The following is a 20,657-nucleotide window of genomic DNA, read 5'->3' on the forward strand; positions in this document are numbered from 1 at the left end:
ATATAAAACATGCTAAAAACAATCTAAATGTTCATATAACCCCACTAAGGAGGCTATATTATTCTTCAATTATCTAAAAATGTATTTCATTGTACAAAAACTTTCATATTTAAAAAATTCACCATGGCCATAATGCGATACTAAACTTCTATTAAACTGTGTATTGCTACAGAACCTTATCGTTTTTGATTTCAACCTTATCGTTTTTGATTTCAACCTTATCGGTAAATCAAAGCACTCAAAGTCCGCGTACACTACGAAAGGGACTCTCATCGGGTGGGTGTGGTTGACAAAAGTCAGCTGGTATGTCCCTTCTTTGGGCAGCTCTGATCTTGGCTGCCTTGTGGTTGACGCAACACTCTTTGTTGGTTTCCAGAACTTCCTTGCTATAAACGTGGTTTAAGCACATGTAGCCTTGGATCAGCAGTAAGTTGAGTTCTCTCTCCCGCTGTTCACCAATGTTTGAAATGTGCAGCGGGTATACTTCACTATCATCTATTCTAAATCAAGGGTTAATCTACCCTTCTCAAGGGTTTCAAGCAAGTCCGTGGTTGAAGGGAAAATCTGGTTTCCCGAGTGAAAGTATCCCACGTTCTCATCATCCATCTTACCTGTTGGGTTAATCTTCACAGTGCAGCATCACATTGACTTGTTATCCTTTCAATGTCCAATCGTCTATAAGTTCCACTCTTGACATCTGAGAGACCTCAAGGAAGGTCTGCACCTCCATGTCAATAATAGTGGTCATCTTTCAGGTAGTAAATACATCTTTAAAGGCTTTCTTCAGTGGATGTACCTCAATTTTATCCCCAATGATTTCCTATCTTCTCTGATCTGTTCCTGTAACTTATCCAGTAGTCGATCTTTCGACATCCTCTTTTAAGCGGTCTCGGGTAGGTTTTCGCTATATATTTTGAATATCCAACTGGCACTTTGGGCGCTCCGTAGACATAGAAGACAGGAAGTGTACCCAAAGTCCTTTTAGTCACGTTTGTATCTACCTATTGACTAAATGTCTGTTAAATATTAGAAAGATTGAGAGATCAGGGGGCTCTCACTATCACCCTGTGCCCTTTGTCTTAAAATTTGGACATTTTTTGACTGAAAAGTGACAATCTTAGCCCTCCGTAGATATTGAAGATGACGTTTTTCTGGAAACTCCATCTAATACAATCTTTATATATACAGAGTCAATGATTTGGTTGAATTTTAGGGACATTGAAAGACCAGGGGGGTCTCAACCTCATTTAAGCGGTCTCGGGTAGGTTTTCGCTATATATTTTGAATATCCAACTGGCACTTTGGGCGCTCCGTAAACATAGAAGACAGGAAGTGTACCCAATGTCCTTTTAGTCACGTTTGTATCTACCTATTGACTAAATGTCTATTAAATATTAGAAAGATTGAGAGATCAGGGGGCTCTCACCATCACCCTGTGCCCTTTGTCCTAAAATTTGGACATTTTTTGACTGAAAAGTGACAATCTTAGCCCTCCGTAGATATTAAAGATGACGTTTTTCTGGAAACTCCATCTAATACAATCTTTATATATACAGAGTCAATGATTTGGTTGAATTTTAGGGACATTGAAAGACCAGGGGGGTCTCAACCTTATTTAAGCGGTCTCGGGTAGGTTTTCGCTATATATTTTGAATATCCAACTGGCACTTTGGGCGCTCCGTAAACATAGAAGACAGGAAGTGTACCCAAAGTCCTTTTAGTCACGTTTGTATCTACCTATTGACTAAATGTCTGTTAAATATTAGAAAGATTGAGAGATCAGGGGGCTCTCACCATCACCCTGTGCCCTTTGTCCTAAAATTTGGACATTTTTTGACTGAAAAGTGACAATCTTAGCCCTCCGTAGATATTAAAGATGACGTTTTTCTGGAAACTCCATCTAATACAATCTTTATATATACAAAGTCAATGATTTGGTTGAATTTTAGGGACATTGAAAGACCAGGGGGGTCTCAACCTCATTTAAGCGGTCTCGGGTAGGTTTTCGCTATATATTTTGAATATCCAACTGGCACTTTGGGCGCTCCGTAAACATAGAAGACAGGAAGTGTACCCAAAGTCCTTTTAGTCACGTTTGTATCTACCTATTGACTAAATGTCTATTAAATATTAGAAAGATTGAGAGATCAGGGGGCTCTCACCATCACCCTGTGCCCTTTGTCCTAAAATTTGGACATTTTTTGACTGAAAAGTGACAATCTTAGCCCTCCGTAGATATTGAAGATGACGTTTTTCTGGAAACTCCATCTAATACAATCTTTATATATACAGAGTCAATGATTTGGTTGAATTTTAGGGACATTGAAAGACCAGGGGGGTCTCAACCTCATTTAAGCGGTCTCGGGTAGGTTTTCGCTATATATTTTGAATATCCAACTGGCACTTTGGGCGCTCCGTAAACATAGAAGACAGGAAGTGTACCCAAAGTCCTTTTAGTCACGTTGGTATCTACCTATTGACTAAATGTCTGTTAAATATTAGAAAGATTGAGAGATCAGGGGGCTCTCACCATCACCCTGTGCCCTTTGTCCTAAAATTTGGACATTTTTTGACTGAAAAGTGACAATCTTAGCCCTCCGTAGATATTGAAGATGACGTTTTTCTGAAAACTCCATCTAATACAATCTTTATATATACAGAGTCAATGATTTGGTTGAATTTTAGGGACATTGAAAGACCAGGGGGGTCTCAACCTTATTTAAGCGGTCTCGGGTAGGTTTTCGCTATATATTTTGAATATCCAACTGGCACTTTGGGCGCTCCGTAAACATAGAAGACAGGAAGTGTACCCAAAGTCCTTTTAGTCACGTTGGTATCTACCTATTGACTAAATGTCTGTTAAATATTAGAAAGATTGAGAGATCAGGGTGCTCTCACCATCACCCTGTGCCCTTTGTCCTAAAATTTGGACATTTTTTGACTGAAAAGTGACAATCTTAGCCCTCCGTAGATATTGAAGATGACGTTTTTCTGGAAACTCCATCTAATACAATCTTTATATATACAAAGTCAATGATTTAGTTGAATTTTAGGGACATTGAAAGACCAGGGGGGTCTCAACCTCATTTAAGCGGTCTCGGGTAGGTTTTCGCTATATATTTTGAATATCCAACTGGCACTTTGGGCGCTCCGTAAACATAGAAGACAGGAAGTGTACCCAAAGTCCTTTTAGTCACGTTTGTATCTACCTATTGACTAAATGTCTGTTAAATATTAGAAAGATTGAGAGATCAGGGGGCTCTCACCATCACCCTGTGCCCTTTGTCCTAAAATTTGGACATTTTTTGATGAAAAGTGACAATCTTAGCCCTCCGTAGATATTGAAGATGACGTTTTTCTGGAAACTCCATCTAATGCAATCTTTATATATACAGAGTCAATGATTTGGTTGAATTTTAGGGACATTGAAAGACAAGGGGGGTCTCAACCTCATTTAAGCGGTCTCGGGTAGGTTTTCGCTATATATTTTGAATATCCAACTGGCACTTTGGGCGCTCCGTAAACATAGAAGACAGGAAGTGTACCCAAAGTCCTTTTAGTCACGTTTGTATCTACCTATTGACTAAATGTCTATTAAATATTAGAAAGATTGAGAGATCAGGGGGCTCTCACCATCACCCTGTGCCCTTTGTCCTAAAATTTGGACATTTTTTGAATGAAATTTTTTTTTTTGGCTTTCCATATATATTTCTATTTATAGTTAAAAATATTTCTAGAGTTATTGGTTTTTCTTTTTGTCGTAAGAAACATTATACACAAAAGTACATCTTTGAAGTCGTTTTTATGACAAAACTCTATATTACATACAGACAAATAAGTAGCACGGAAAAGGGTTTATGGTCATTTAATGATTCCTACGTACAGTATCTTCTCAGTCCTTTTGACTATGAAAATCGTGCTTTTTATAATTTCAAGTATTTAATTTCTTATGATTTTTCACTAAATTTTGAATATCAAACTGGCTGCTAGCAGCCGGTTGGATATTGAATATCGAATAACGAATAACGAACCGGCTGCTAACTTCACATACATACAAAACTCTCGAAATCATGGTCTTGAGCTCATGACTGCAATGCATAAGAATGTTAACATTTCCGACCAAAGCTGAGTTAGATATAGATGCTGGTGTTAAAACTACAAGGTCCATGCAAGTCTTTTTTTATTTATTCATTTTGCTTGTAGAAAAATGTGGTTATTGGAAACTTACACCAAATCATTTCTGCACAACTGATTTTCAATCGAGAAGAGAAGAAAAACGTCATCACTGTGTGTCATGGCTTCCAAGGAACTCAACATGCCCGGGAGCAGAAAACAGTTTCCTAACGAAGGATGCATATAAGTACAAATCAGCAGAAGAACTGCATAGCATGCCATTCGCTGGAGGTTATGATGTGTACGGAGGGGGTGGTTATGTTCAAGATTTTCCAAACAACCGTGATTCTGTCAATACCATCTTAAACGAAATAAAAACACACCGATGGATGGATCGCAGGACCAGAGCTCTTTTGATTGAGTTTTCATTATATAATTCAAATATCAAGCTTATTGCCTTTTCTACCTTTGCTGTTGAGTTCACCGATACGGGAAATGTATTAACGTACACATTTACACAATCTTTCAGACCGACACTCTTAACGGATGCAACGGGTGCGTTCTCCATTCTTTTTTACTTTATCTATATTATAGCTCTTATAATAGCAACTGTCAAAATAATTGGAAAATTTCGTGACCAAGAATGTGATTTCTTTAAAGCTGCATGGAATGTCATCGATCTAATAACTGTTGTATTGAGTTATGCCGCTATTGCTGTCTGGATTGTTAAATATATTCAAACAAGCAGAGCACTGAAACGGTATTACAATGATAAGAGTGGCTTCCTAAGTTTCGTTCAAATTGTCTTCTGGGATAATGTATTCAATAGTATAGTTGGTATTATAGTATTCACGGCCACTCTTAGAATACTTAAAGCCTTAGGATATAATAAAAGATGTGCCGAACTCGTAACAGTCGTCAAACACGCTGCTCCACAACTATTTAGCTTTTTTGTGGTATTCGGATTAGGATTTTTTGGGTTTGTTATTCTGGGCCATTTATTATTTGGCTCTTCGATGTTTGATTATCATAACATGCTCACGGCAAGCGGGAGTCTGGCTAATACTTTGATAGGCAGAAACAGTCTTGATAAGATGGTTGCTGCGGCTCCGTCCTTTGCACAAGTATATTTCTTTGTGTATGTGTTGTTTATCATTTTTATTTTGTTAACGATGTTTGCTGCCATTTTGAACCAGAGCATCACGGAAGTACGTGCAAATTACCAGAATGAGAGTCCAATAGGAATTCTCGATTTAATTAAAGGGGCATTTACGGATTTGTTAGGATTGGTAGGCATCCATTTGAGAAGTAACAAACGACAAAACAGTGTACAGAAAAGTAAGTCATTAATGCATGTTACAAAGCTTTGAATGAGCCATTTGGACGATATCGTTGGAATATCTATTTTGATATTATGTCTTCTTTCCTTCTCTGAAATTAATTTGCCAATAGAGTCTCCGTGCAGGGGAAATTAAAATGTTACATATGTGCACGTCTACTGTCTAACTGATCTGTTGTTTTATGACTTTGATGAAAGGTGCGGATACAGTTTAGACGTCTTGATACATATTGTGCATCTTAAGATGACCTTATCAAATATTTTACTATCTAACCTCAATATCTTCTGTTTAATTTTACAGAAATATATTATAGATATAGGTACTTTTTTTTAAAGAAACTCAAGTTTCATTCATATTTCGTTATAATTTCGAGAAAGGAAGGTACGATAATGATGATTTAAACACATTTTAAATATATAACACCTATACTATCTTATTAATTCTGTATAGATTATCAAATTATTGCATAACATTTTTATAATTTATTTGTGTACATGACCACGAGATCTTTATTTTGAATTTGCACTTTCAGAGTACACGACAGGCGTACCAAAGAAGAATGCTCAAATTGACACACCAAACGTACTACAACTCCTGAGGGATACTTTTGGAGAAGTTGGAGACGAAAATTTAGTCAGTATAGATAAAAGAATTAAAATCACAATTTTGTTTCTGACAGCATTTGCTTCATTTTAATTTTGATAATTTGTTCCCCAATTTTATCATTAATTGCCTCCCTTTTCAAAAACAGCAGTTGCAATAACACATATTTCGATTTCTGTAGCGGCTTATCTAATGAATATAAAATTGAACTATTCTTATTTCTGTTGAATGCACAGGTATGATGTAAAAGTAATCAAAATACTAGTCCACATAGTTTGTATACGAATTTAGTCTCGCATGAATGGGACTTTTACCAGCCATATTGGATGCATGGCGATAGTCAGCCAAGCATTATACTGATCAATAATGAAAAAAGTAAAATCCGAAAATACTGAACTCCGAGAAAAATTCAATCGGAAAGACCCTAATCACATGGCAAAATCAAATGACAAAAGACATAAAAAAAAAACGATTGGACAACAACTGTAATATTCCTGACTTAGTACAGGCATTTTCAAATGTAGAAAATGGTGAATTGATCTTCAAAAACGTACATTGTATATGTTTTTGTTTTTCGTGAAAAATCTGTTAGTTCTCCTTCAAAATTTTGATAATATGTTTAACCAGAAAACGAAAGTAATACCATCACTAACAGTATAAAGGAGTTTTTTTTTGTATTACAAGTTGATAATTAATATACTGATCAAATTTGGTTTTCAGAAAAAAGAAAAAACTGGAGAAAAAAACCAGTCATCTGAAGGAGACAAAATAAGCAAAGAAGACCTTGATTATTTGATCAGCGAAGAAGACAGGAAAAGTTTTAATAAATTGTCCGAAAGGAGTGGTTGTATTTCCAGGGCCAGGACACCTAGAGATATTGACCTTGCATTTTCAAACCCAAAAAGCAATGAAAACAAATCTTACAGCAGTTATTTGTAAGCGTATTTACTCTCTGAAGAAAGGAATGTGACATGAAGTATCAGAGCTTAAAACAAAATATCAATCGTTTCGACGGTAAAACGTTTCATACAATAGATCAAAACTATGATTGTTCGTTAACTTTTCTTATATCTTTTTATATCTGTACACAAGGATGATTGTAAGAGATAAATTACCATACTTATGTGTATTCACTTTAAAATATATTTGCCAATGGAAGGAAAGTACAAAAACCTTGAACATTAGTGGTTGACGTATCGGAAAATTTGGTACATGTATATATAAAAATTCGATAAAAAAAAAATCAAATTGCTATAATTCATTTAGTAAGTGTCAGGTTGATGTAAGAACTGTTTGGTCAATAAGAAAAATATAGAAGCAGGTATTGAAAAAAAGCTATTGATGAAATTCTGAATATATTTTACCCTAGCAATTTCTAAGTTTTTAGTTTTTTTTAAAAACGGTTTGTTACAAGTGTAGACTTACTAGTTTAAAATATTTCTGCAATCATTTTAATGTTTATTAGTTGTCCTTAAATCTCATCGTATTTTCTTTACAACGACTTTATATTAACAGTTCAACTTCGTAGTAGTACCACCATTAATGTTTAAGGTCTAGTTTGTTCACATTTCTTTGTATTCAAAATTGATGCTGAATTGCATAAAACAATGTTACTTTTGGGGTTTTTGATTTACAATTGAGCAATTCTAGTAATCGTTTTGCTATGTGTACTTTTTGGAAATACAAATTTACGTTAGACAATATCTTATAAACATTGTTTATTATATATTTATATATTTATTTCGTATCGATTAAGAATAAGCTTCTCTTATTGGATTACAAGGAGCCACATGACATTCTTTATTCTGAAGTAGAAAAATATACCACTGGTCTTTTACAGACAAAAAGAACCAGAACACCAGTTGTTAACGGACCTTTATATGTCAATGACCAGTGAGGCGTGGTTTCTTTGTATTGAGTGATTTCAATTTTGTTTGAAGTTGTTGAATTGTATACCATATGTTTTCGTTTATTATAAAAGAAAAAGAAAATATTTTTTTGTATTCATAAACAGAAAAATTGCACTTAAATGAATGGCAGTAACTTATAGTTAACACTATAACTGGCCATCACTCTTTCTTATAGAAATCGTACAATAACAGAGTTTACTTTGAACAATTAGAATTTAGACTTTTAAAAACATGGTTCCTTAATGAAATAAAAATAATAGTCATCGAAGAACTGGTCATTTTGCAATAACTATCATATGAATATAATAGTTCCTTTCAATAAATAAAACAGCAATCTTTTCATTATATTATTTAGACACGTGCAATTTGCATTCGATAACCACTCAGTGAGACTGATATTAACCTTTTATAACCTAGTGAAAATATATTAAATAGCATTTACATTTATATGATTATCTGTTACAGTTTATAAATGAGATATCGACAATTTACCCCCTGATCGACGATTATGTTTTTTACGAGCACTAAATCTCATATATATTTTGTTTCGTTTTGCAAAAAAAAAATGAAAATCCACTACCTCTGGAACAAAATGTGCAGGAAACGTGTATTGTGCTTGTTTGACAATTTGTGATGACGTCGTTCACCACACAGCCAGGCAAAATATGTTCATTATAACAAATATGCATTTTATAAATATGTGTATGGTTGTCTTTGTTAACTGCCAATGGCAGGGTAAAGTTTGATGTAATATAGAACAATTTGTAAATGTATGTGTCTACTCAGTCAGCGACTTTGTCAACGAACGTTTTATTACTTGTTAATTTTTTCTGCTGTTATTTTCTACTGTTAATCATTCATTAAGTGTTAGATTTTTGTCAATTAAAACTTATGTCTCTGGACACACAGAGTGCATTGTTTTCATTATTTCAACATAAATATACAACACCAAAACTTAACATACACACATTCAAAGAAGCAGTCAATATATATAAGTATATTTTATTTTATGACCCACAATGATATGACAGAATTTTAATACTAATTTACTATTCTCTTCTGGTACCTCGTTTAATTTCATGAAAAATAATGCATAAAAAAAATCAATGACTGAATGCAATCCTATATTTCTTTGTCATTTTTGCATATAAAATATAAAGTTGTCTTATTTGTAGTCATACCACATATCTATAAATAGTCACAAACTAACGAACTGTCTTCAGCAATGATAAAACAAAATAACAATGAAGATGTGTAATACAAAAAATAAAAGATGATTATTTTATAACATTTTGTGATGAGTTTGATAGCCGTTAGAAATCTTCTGCCTTCTTTTACAAGTCTTAGAGACGGTATGTCCTGGTATTTGATCATCGTAACAATATCTATAATCTATTTTAACTAGTCAATACTAATCTTTTTTTTTTAATTTACTGCCTTCCGAAGCTGCACAAACACCTTTCAAATATACATTTATTTCGTCTTCAAGCCATTGTTCGACTACTAAACTGTCTATTCTACTTACAAGTACACTTAATTGTAGGGTCTTTGCATCGGAAGTAAACACATGTATTCTAAAACCAGTTGTCAACATGATACGGGTTATGTTCTTCACATATATTTTGTGATAGTATGAGTATGATACTAAACATCTAACGGGAGTGTTATGCTTGATATCCATATGATGGAGACATAATCGATCAATCAGTAAAAGTGAGCTAGCAAGTCAGTTACTGCTACATGTAGTTGTCTTTGCTAATTTATGTAATATTGTCATTTTGTTTAGTTTCTTTTGTTACCTATTCTGACTTTGGACTCCCACCTCTTTAACTGTGCGCATTTGTTAGTCTTGTATGATTTGTAATTTTAGTTTCTTTTATGTGTTTCTAGGTTTAGTATGACCCTAATTATCAGTCACTGTGAACTATAATTACACATATTTGTTAAGGGACCAGCTTAAGCACGCCTCAGGGTGTGGGTTTTCCCGCTGTATTTAAGACCCATTGGTGGCCTTCTCCTGTTTTCAGCTCTTTGGTCGGGTTGTTGTCTCTTTGACATATTCCCCATTTCCATTCTCAATTTTGTTTTTAGAATGCCACTTTATTTTATTATAATCAATTTAAATACATCTTTATTCTATAGCAATACACGAATTAATTCATAAGTAAAATTTTATCCAACTCAAAACCTTTAAAAAGGATGCGTACGCGATTTTAGGCGATCGATTAGAAACCGAATTCTGGCACAGTGTTTTAAAACTTGATAACAACATTATAACAAAAACTTTTATGAACACCATATTTTTCATAATTAAAAGTAAATCCAAAAAAAGCCTTCGGATAAATGTAATCCGAAGTGCTTTCCTGGATTTACTTTTAATTATGAAAAATATGGTGTTCATAATAGTTTTTAATTACATATCCCATCTCATATGCTAAGTATGTATATTTCTGAAAAGACAATGTTAGAAGAAGATAACATATGACAATATAGTCTAGCAGATAGGTGAATAATTGTGCACTTTGTGTTAAAAGCATAATATTTGGTAGAAACCTAGTTTGGACCATTCTTTACAAAATTAGATATGGAGGCAAGCTTGATTTTATCCACTTCCGGTTTTATCATCAAATGGCGGACATGCATTTAATAACTGATTAATGGTTTAATTTTCACAACTGGTAGCCAATAATGTATCATTTCATTGAAACCCTCAGGATATTATTTTATTCAGAATTTTGTCACTTCCGGCAAAGAATATCACAAGAAAACGTAGTTTAGAGACAGAATACATATATTTGATAAAAATAACCAATTTTGGCCAAAAAAAAGGTTGAATATCATTGACCTTCTCTAATATATTTGTTCGATCATACATCAGAATAACAAATCGTTCGATTAATTGCATAATAGTGGTTTCGACATTCAGAGTATTCGCCTGGGTTGCGTTCAATATCGTAGCGGCTAATTAGGGTTACGTAGATTTATTTCTATCGAACGTGTAGCTAGCTGCTACATAGATATGGATAGCAACTAGACTAGCTACTCGTTCAGAAGACACACATCTACATAGCACTACCATGTAGCTGATACGATATTGGTCTCTCCTAACAGTGAATGTTCTTCAATGCCATCCATGTATCCCAAGCTGTTTTTTCCTTAACCAGCGATCGATGCAACAGTGCCGAATCCAGTGAATGCATGGACAAAAAAGGCAATGCATATGCTTTTTCTTGCCCTAAAAGTTAGCAAGCTCATGAATTGAAATGTACCCGAAGTGTTTTCTAGTCCTAAAGAAACCCATAAATATCAGCTGCATTTGTCACACGAAAGCAGGACACAACAAGAACTATTACATCGGTATCAACTGTAGCAATAATTCTCTTCCTGAAAATGTATTCATTCATCAGTTTATTGGACAGAAAACGAATGAGCTCTGTTTTGTTTTTATCTACACGTGAGAAGCTCTATCAGTTTAGTGATTAGCATGTTTGCCTTTGACAACGTCTCCTTGTACCGTCAATCTTTATATTGTCTACAATAATTACATCTTGTCAATGGTTCTAAAGACTTCGTATTAAAGTAATTCAGACTGAATGCTGGTGGATTGATGAGATTTTAAATTCCTATTTAGATAACTCGTCCAAGTTTTCTCTTAGATAAACTTTTTATACTGGTACTTTTCAACTATTTCTATTCAACGCAGGACGAATAGCATCAACAGCTGCTGAGGGCGCTATATCTTTAATTGCTACTAGTAAACAGAACAAGCAGTTCGTTGCTGTCTTCAAAATTTGATTTCCTTACTCTTCTTCCACAGAAGCTACGTCATGGATTAACGACATTTGATAACTTAGTTTCTGCTCATGGTCAGTTGTGTCCTCTTCATAAAAAAATCGATACATGACTGTCCCTCTTGTATCTTTTGCCCCTCTTCTCCAACTCTTAAGCAAGAATTGCCAGTTCTTGTCAAGCTATCATCTATCTTCTAATGAGTTTTTTTGTTAACAGTGCCTTCATCTTACTTAACAACATGTTTATTTCATGTTTTCTGTCTGACAGTTAACCATTATTCTTAGGGGCATATGTAAAAAGTTTCTTTAAATGCATGATGACGGATCTTTGGCGAGTTAACGTTAATGATTCGTTTGTAGCTGTTAAGTTTTAACATCTAAGCAATCGTTAGTTTTTCCTGCTAACAAGAGTCTGTTGTTGAATCTTGTCCATACAGCAACATACTAACAAGAGTAACGAGAGATCTTGGAACAAATTCTCCTCGCAGTGCACTGTAAAAACTACCGCCAAACCAAAATGTAAAAATAAACATGTCGCTTCGAATTATTGCTACTGCTTTATAAATCTGCATTTAGTTTGAGTCAAAGTCATCATCACCTGATTTCTGAAACGAGGGTCCTATATCACCTTTGAAAGCAAGTTAATTCTCTCTCACTTGTTTTTATTCCTGAATATCACGAAATTAAGCAAGCATTAGATATAAGAAGTTGTTGTATGAGTGCAATTGAGACAACTCTCCAACCAAGTCAAACATATGAAAGCTCTATCACAAGCAAACAACCTTTTATCGTGTACTATGAACTCTGTCTTAAATGTCAACACATAGATTCTTTATTCGTCTAGAAAAAAAACTGACATCTTAAATACTGGTGCTAAATCTTCTTCGGTTATGGAATCTTCAATGTAGCTGACGAAATTAGTTAATTCGATTCTATGGCTTATTCGTCTGTATCTTCCTTATTCAGTCTCATATTTACTAGTGACTATTGATGTCTGCCGATAAGATTAGCAAGCCATTATATATGATATTTCGTTTCTTTTACAATAATTTCCCAGCACTGATCTCTGATAAAGTTGTGTACTGAAGCTTTAGTACACATTGACGAAAAGGGATATCACATTACTTGTTGTTTCTTCGTGGAGGTTTTCATCTGGTTTCTATGAACAACAAAAGTAACATACACATTCTTTTATAGTATTTTTCATGGTAAGCTGGTGCGGGTGACTTTCAAGCTCCGATTGACTGGTTTTTTTTACATATTATCTTGTATCCTTTTGATGTCTTATTTTATCTCTCTTTCGTTCTGTGTTAGATGGCAGGTATTATGCCATGTTGCATAGTTTTCTGTGCATAGTACAAGGAAGACCACTAGATCATATTGTGTATACAGATTGGTCGTAGACGGCAAACATGGAAGTTCTTTGTATTCAACGAAATTTTCCGCCAGTGTAACATATCCGGCACCAATATTGATAGACTTTGCGGGTATATCGCATTGCAGCTATTCGTCTGTCATATTTTGACAAATTATACATTTAACATTGAGAATGGAAATGGGGAATATGTCAAAGAGAAAAACAAACTGACCAAAGAGCAGACAACAGCCGAATGCCGCAAATGGGCGTTCCATGCAGCGAGAAATTCCCACACCCGGAGGTGATCCTCAGCTGGTCCCTATACAAAAATATATACTAGTTCAGTGAAAATGAACGTCACACTAAACTCCAAAAGATATAAATCAACTAAAATCAATCCCAGTCAATGTCTTCATCATTTGAGGAAGAACTGCCTAGTTTTTGATCATCTGATGACTCAATAAGTTTGATCTTTAAGAGCTCATCTTTGAATTGTTATTTAGACTCTTGATTTATAAATTGTATGTATATCTTCATTAGTATATAGTAATAAAACAATATTGTTCATCATATGATTTGAATGTCAATGCTCTCTTAAGAAATAAATACATGATTCTATTACATAATTTTTTGCAAATTAAAATGCGATATTTTTCTTGAATTTTAACATGAAATTTCGACCGGAAGTTGACTTAACGTCACCAAATTGCTGCTTCTAAACACTGAAGACCATCTAAGGTAGCACTCCACAGTTAGAAAATAAAATTAAAAATGAGCCACAAAATGTTTTATCATCTCCTATTCCTGGATTTCTAATACATTAACCTAACTGTTTGTGTTGTACATGTGCATATGTATGTAATCAGTATATTCCATAGATTTGATTTTCAAAAGTTAAAAGAGTGAAAATAAATTCCTTTTATGTGTATCCATGGCAACATTCTGCATTTATTTACCATAAAATATTGCAAAAAAGGGGGTGGACATGTCACATATCCCCCCAAAATTTGGATCAAACTAGAATTTCAATGCCTTTGAGTAATACCTTTTTAGAAACTGTTTTCATAAATCTTCCTAATGATCAAATAAAAAATGGGTGTCTTTCGCCTCATTTTTTCGTAAAATCCAATCACAAAGTTCGTGCGATAAAAAGTTGGAAAAAAACATTACAATAATTGCCGGACCAATGTATGGTAGGGACATGCAAATACGGACTGTCATACAGAAAACAGCCTATATTACATACATTACATACTCTTGATGTTCATATAAACCCAATACAAAGGCTATTTTAATACTCAGCTATCCAAAAATGAATTTTATTGCACACTAGCTCTCATATTTGAAAAATCCACAGGGGCCAAAATGCGAAACTACACACCTAACTGTGGAGTGCTACCTTAAGGTGAAATTTTTCCCCTCCTTCCTCAATTTTTATTATATTTTCTATGTTCTACTAGCTGTTACGATGAAAATGGTACCTTAGTTTTTAGAATTGGTTCAGTAATAAAGATTTTATGAAGGTTAGCAGTTGATGTTGAAACGCGACAAAAAGTGATTTAAAAATAAATGCTGAATCATAGTGAAAAACTTCAAGTCTGTCTCATTTTTGGGTAAATTTCTAAAACTTTTCCCATTATCTTAATTTAAAATCATAAAATTACCTTAAAAGAGGACAAATTGTACAATTTTTAGGTATTAGAAAGCACTTATAGGTCAATTTTGCTGTAAATAGCATACCTAACCATGGTTTAGAAGCTCTCAAGCAGGGTATAAATTTCTAGCAGTACTGGCATCATTAAATTTAATTAATGCCAAATTATAATACAAAATCCTGCTAAAAATGTTTATTTGACTTATTCGCATTCAAAAATATAAAGCGATACATTCTGAGGATATCATATAAAGCGCAATCTTTGGTTACAATGGCGAAGCTAATGGAGTACAAATTTAAGACCGCAACATGTCTAAGTGTCAAAATGTGTATATTTGGTTGCTAAGGACAGTAAACAATAAAATAAACATAAATTGCATTTCTAGCAGATTTTTTACCTTCAGAACTAAAACAAGAACATAAAAGACTAAAGATTTGTGGTCAATTTTATCTTAAAAAGTGCATTTCTGTGCTTTCTGATGTGCCATAAGGTAGCACTCCACAGTTAGAAAATAAAATTAAAAATGAGCCACAAAATGTTTTATCATCTCCTATTCCTGGATTTCTAATACATTAACCTAACTGTTTGTGTTGTACATGTGCATATGTATGTAATCAGTATATTCCATAGATTTGATTTTCAAAAGTTAAAAGAGTGAAAATAAATTCCTTTTATGTGTATCCATGGCAACATTCTGCATTTATTTACCATAAAATATTGCAAAAAAGGGGGTGGACATGTCACATATCCCCCCAAAATTTGGATCAAACTAGAATTTCAATGCCTTTGAGTAATACCTTTTTAGAAACTGTTTTCATAAATCTTCCTAATGATCAAATAAAAAATGGGTGTCTTTCGCCTCATTTTTTCGTAAAATCCAATCACAAAGTTCGTGCGATAAAAAGTTGGAAAAAAACATTACAATAATTGCCGGACCAATGTATGGTAGGGACATGCAAATACGGACTGTCATACAGAAAACAGCCTATATTACATACATTACATACTCTTGATGTTCATATAAACCCAATACAAAGGCTATTTTAATACTCAGCTATCCAAAAATGAATTTTATTGCACACTAGCTCTCATATTTGAAAAATCCACAGGGGCCAAAATGCGAAACTACACACCTAACTGTGGAGTGCTACCTTAAGGTGAAATTTTTCCCCTCCTTCCTCAATTTTTATTATATTTTCTATGTTCTACTAGCTGTTACGATGAAAATGGTACCTTAGTTTTTAGAATTGGTTCAGTAATAAAGATTTTATGAAGGTTAGCAGTTGATGTTGAAACGCGACAAAAAGTGATTTAAAAATAAATGCTGAATCATAGTGAAAAACTTCAAGTCTGTCTCATTTTTGGGTAAATTTCTAAAACTTTTCCCATTATCTTAATTTAAAATCATAAAATTACCTTAAAAGAGGACAAATTGTACAATTTTTAGGTATTAGAAAGCACTTATAGGTCAATTTTGCTGTAAATAGCATACCTAACCATGGTTTAGAAGCTCTCAAGCAGGGTATAAATTTCTAGCAGTACTGGCATCATTAAATTTAATTAATGCCAAATTATAATACAAAATCCTGCTAAAAATGTTTATTTGACTTATTCGCATTCAAAAATATAAAGCGATACATTCTGAGGATATCATATAAAGCGCAATCTTTGGTTACAATGGCGAAGCTAATGGAGTACAAATTTAAGACCGCAACATGTCTAAGTGTCAAAATGTGTATATTTGGTTGCTAAGGACAGTAAACAATAAAATAAACATAAATTGCATTTCTAGCAGATTTTTTACCTTCAGAACTAAAACAAGAACATAAAAGACTAAAGATTTGTGGTCAATTTTATCTTAAAAAGTGCATTTCTGTGCTTTCTGATGTGCCTCAAGGTGAAATTTTTCCCCTCCTTCCTCAATTTTTATTATATTTTCTATGTTCTACTAGCTGTTACGATGAAAATGGTACCTTAGTTTTTAGAATTGGTTCAGTAATAAAGATTTTATGAAGGTTAGCAGTTGATGTTGAAACGCGACAAAAAGTGATTTAAAAATAAATGCTGAATCATAGTGAAAAACTTCAAGTCTGTCTCATTTTTGGGTAAATTTCTAAAACTTTTCCCATTATCTTAATTTAAAATCATAAAATTACCTTAAAAGAGGACAAATTGTACAATTTTTAGGTATTAGAAAGCACTTATAGGTCAATTTTGCTGTAAATAGCATACCTAACCATGGTTTAGAAGCTCTCAAGCAGGGTATAAATTTCTAGCAGTACTGGCATCATTAAATTTAATTAATGCCAAATTATAATACAAAATCCTGCTAAAAATGTTTATTTGACTTATTCGCATTCAAAAATATAAAGCGATACATTCTGAGGATATCATATAAAGCGCAATCTTTGGTTACAATGGCGAAGCTAATGGAGTACAAATTTAAGACCGCAACATGTCTAAGTGTCAAAATGTGTATATTTGGTTGCTAAGGACAGTAAACAATAAAATAAACATAAATTGCATTTCTAGCAGATTTTTTACCTTCAGAACTAAAACAAGAACATAAAAGACTAAAGATTTGTGGTCAATTTTATCTTAAAAAGTGCATTTCTGTGCTTTCTGATGTGCCATAAGGTAGCACTCCACAGTTAGAAAATAAAATTAAAAATGAGCCACAAAATGTTTTATCATCTCCTATTCCTGGATTTCTAATACATTAACCTAACTGTTTGTGTTGTACATGTGCATATGTATGTAATCAGTATATTCCATAGATTTGATTTTCAAAAGTTAAAAGAGTGAAAATAAATTCCTTTTATGTGTATCCATGGCAACATTCTGCATTTATTTACCATAAAATATTGCAAAAAAGGGGGTGGACATGTCACATATCCCCCCAAAATTTGGATCAAACTAGAATTTCAATGCCTTTGAGTAATACCTTTTTAGAAACTGTTTTCATAAATCTTCCTAATGATCAAATAAAAAATGGGTGTCTTTCGCCTCATTTTTTCGTAAAATCCAATCACAAAGTTCGTGCGATAAAAAGTTGGAAAAAAACATTACAATAATTGCCGGACCAATGTATGGTAGGTACATGCAAATACGGACTGTCATACAGAAAACAGCCTATATTACATACATTACATACTCTTGATGTTCATATAAACCCAATACAAAGGCTATTTTAATACTCAGCTATCCAAAAATGAATTTTATTGCACACTAGCTCTCATATTTGAAAAATCCACAGGGGCCAAAATGCGAAACTACACACCTAACTGTGGAGTGCTACCTAATGCAGATCAATAAAAACATCAGTTCTTGCAGTTTAAATTTAAAAAATTGAAAGAGAATTAAGAAAAGTTGAAATTTAAACATGCATCCGCCATTTTGGATTTTACCGGAAGTTAACTATATTTCCAGCTTGCCTTCATATCTAAAATTAAAGAGTATAGATAGAAGTAAATTTGAGCAAAATTTGGAGCTTTTAACACGAAGTTCACAATTCCTTCATATATTGCACCTAGCTGCTGTGCAAATAGAACAGTACATAGGGTAGGTGGGTGACATTAAAGCTACAACAGACACGGCTTTCTCCGCCTCATTTTTAGAATTATATCTCGAATTTGACTTACACAGTCATCTCAGTACCAGAATCTATGACAAACAGACGATTTTAATTTTGAAATTATAATTTTCCCCCACCTTAGTAGCATTATACCAACTTCACCTGCATATGGGATATATATTTCCCAACTTTTCGATATTCAAGAACTTGCAGCTCCTACTCAGACTTTGTAAAACGTCATCAGTGTGTGAGTAGAAAGTTGATGAACCAGTCGTATGTCAAAGAACGTCTCGTCCTTTTTCTTAAAAAGTTCATCGGAAGGTACCAAGACCTTGTTGATAAATATTCCGTATCAACTTCACAAATAATACATGATGGTCTTGATGTAAAAAATGTATAGATTCTGCGTACTGATGTTGTTTATCATCTTAACAGCGTGTTGTTTTGTTCTTTCATTTGTCTTTGTTCTATTATTAATATTACTTCTACTGTTGGATTGTTTTATGTGATATCCAGTTAACGTGGCTCGGTACTTAAACATCCCGTCAATGTGTTTGTATTATCTTTCATTTTTTGCTGGTGTGTTTTGTATATGCGACTTTTTGTGTTTCTTTATTTCTTATAACGTAACTTTACTTTAACAGATCCCGTCAGTATGATATTGTTCTATTATAGGTCATTATGATATATCTATTGTGAATTAGAAAATACGTTGAACCACAAACGTCAAAATTATTCAATCGCGTAGTGGAATGAACTATAATACTGGATTCTTATAAATTCTATATAACTTTTAGACTATTTTAAATCTCGGTCTATTTCTGAAATTGATTCTTACATACTTTGATTTTTAAACCCTGTATGCTAACATTGCCCATGTGAAATTTTAAAATTGTTTGTATATACATTAAACGACAAATATATGTGACGTATAAAATTTTCTAACGTCAGACACGCGAATCAATGAATGTGTTTTCAGATAGATATTTTTGTGTTCTCTCAAATTTTTTGTCAATTACAACTTATTTTTACTGTTTGTTCTTATGTTGTGCTTGTACAGCATCTTTCCAGGTTAGGGGGAGTTGAGCGCTCATGAACATGTTTTATCCCGCCACATTGTGCCTGTCCCAATACAGGAGCCTGTTGGTCCATGGTTGTCGTTGGTTCATGTCTGTCATATTTGTTCTTCGTACTGTTTTCTTATAAATTAAGCCGTTAGTTTTCTCAATTAACTTTCATTTCGAAGACGACTATATTTTTTTTTAAATTATATCGGTAATGATATGGTTGGATTTTTACAAATAAGGTGTTGATTGACACAGAATCGTCTAAAGAATTATTGTATCACGGACTAACGTCAAGTCTACATGGTATAGTCCCCCATTACGCGTTGCGGGGGGACATGGTCGTGTTCTGAGGTCCTGTTAGGGCTGTAACAGTCAGGCCTGCACAATCCTACTCACATTTATATAATTTATAAATACTATATGTTAATATCAACAATATATCGGACAAGTTCTATAATAGTGGGCGATCATCTTTTTTAAAGAGTTATTCCACTTGGAAATATTAAATTTATGGAAACTGGCCTCGCTAGCACTCTCACAGACCTGTACAATTCTTCCCAGATTTTTTATAAAACTTATACTTTAAGTAAATATCAGCAAAATCTTGAACAAGTACTAATACTGTGTCCTGTATGTTGGCCAACCGACAGCTTTTATAAAAGAGTAATGCTTCTTGCCAATCTTGGATATATATTAAATTTAAGGACTCGCTAGCACTCACAAGTACAATTCTTGGCAGGTTTTTATAACACTTAAACCATAGGTTAATATCAGCAATATCTTGGACAAGGTCCATAAAGATGTCCAATCATCTTTTTTCAAAGAGTTATGCCCCTTGGAAATATAAAACTTATGGAAAATGGCCACGTAACAGCTCTCACAATTACAATTCTTGGCATATTTTTACCAAACTTAACCATAATAGGATAATATCAGCAATATCTTGAACATGTTCTATAATGGTGGTCCATCAACTATTTTTCAAAAGTTATGCCCTTTGGAAATATTAGATTTATGGAAAATTGCCCTGCTAGCTATTTCACCGGTACAATTCTTGTCAGATTTGATAAATTTTATACTATAGGTTATAAACAACAATATGTCAGAATAGTTCTATAATGGTGGCTGTTCCACTTGTTATGCCTCTGATGTAGCGGGGGCATTAAGTTTTACCTATACCTGTTTGTACATCCATCCGTCCTTTTGTTCCAAAATTGGTTTCCATTCACCAACTTTAGTTTGACTCA

General features: G+C 33.5%; 1 protein-coding gene across 1 annotated transcript in view; it reads left to right on the top strand.

Annotated features, from left to right (window-relative positions):
• LOC139489958 (polycystin family receptor for egg jelly-like) overlaps positions 1 to 7,109 on the top strand; it is a 56,036-nt gene extending 48,927 nt beyond the window's left edge. Inside the window, exons 22-24 of the mRNA XM_071276808.1 lie at positions 4,204 to 5,451; positions 5,986 to 6,086; positions 6,777 to 7,109. Of these exons, the coding sequence (XP_071132909.1) occupies positions 4,204 to 5,451; positions 5,986 to 6,086; positions 6,777 to 6,995 (1,568 nt within the window). The 3' untranslated portion in view covers positions 6,996 to 7,109. The remainder of the gene's footprint in view (positions 1 to 4,203; positions 5,452 to 5,985; positions 6,087 to 6,776) is intronic.
• Positions 7,110 to 20,657: the final 13,548 nt, after the last annotated feature.

The sequence above is a fragment of the Mytilus edulis genome, chromosome 9, assembly GCF_963676685.1.
Source record: "Mytilus edulis chromosome 9, xbMytEdul2.2, whole genome shotgun sequence".
Taxonomy (NCBI): Eukaryota; Metazoa; Mollusca; class Bivalvia; order Mytilida; family Mytilidae; genus Mytilus; species Mytilus edulis.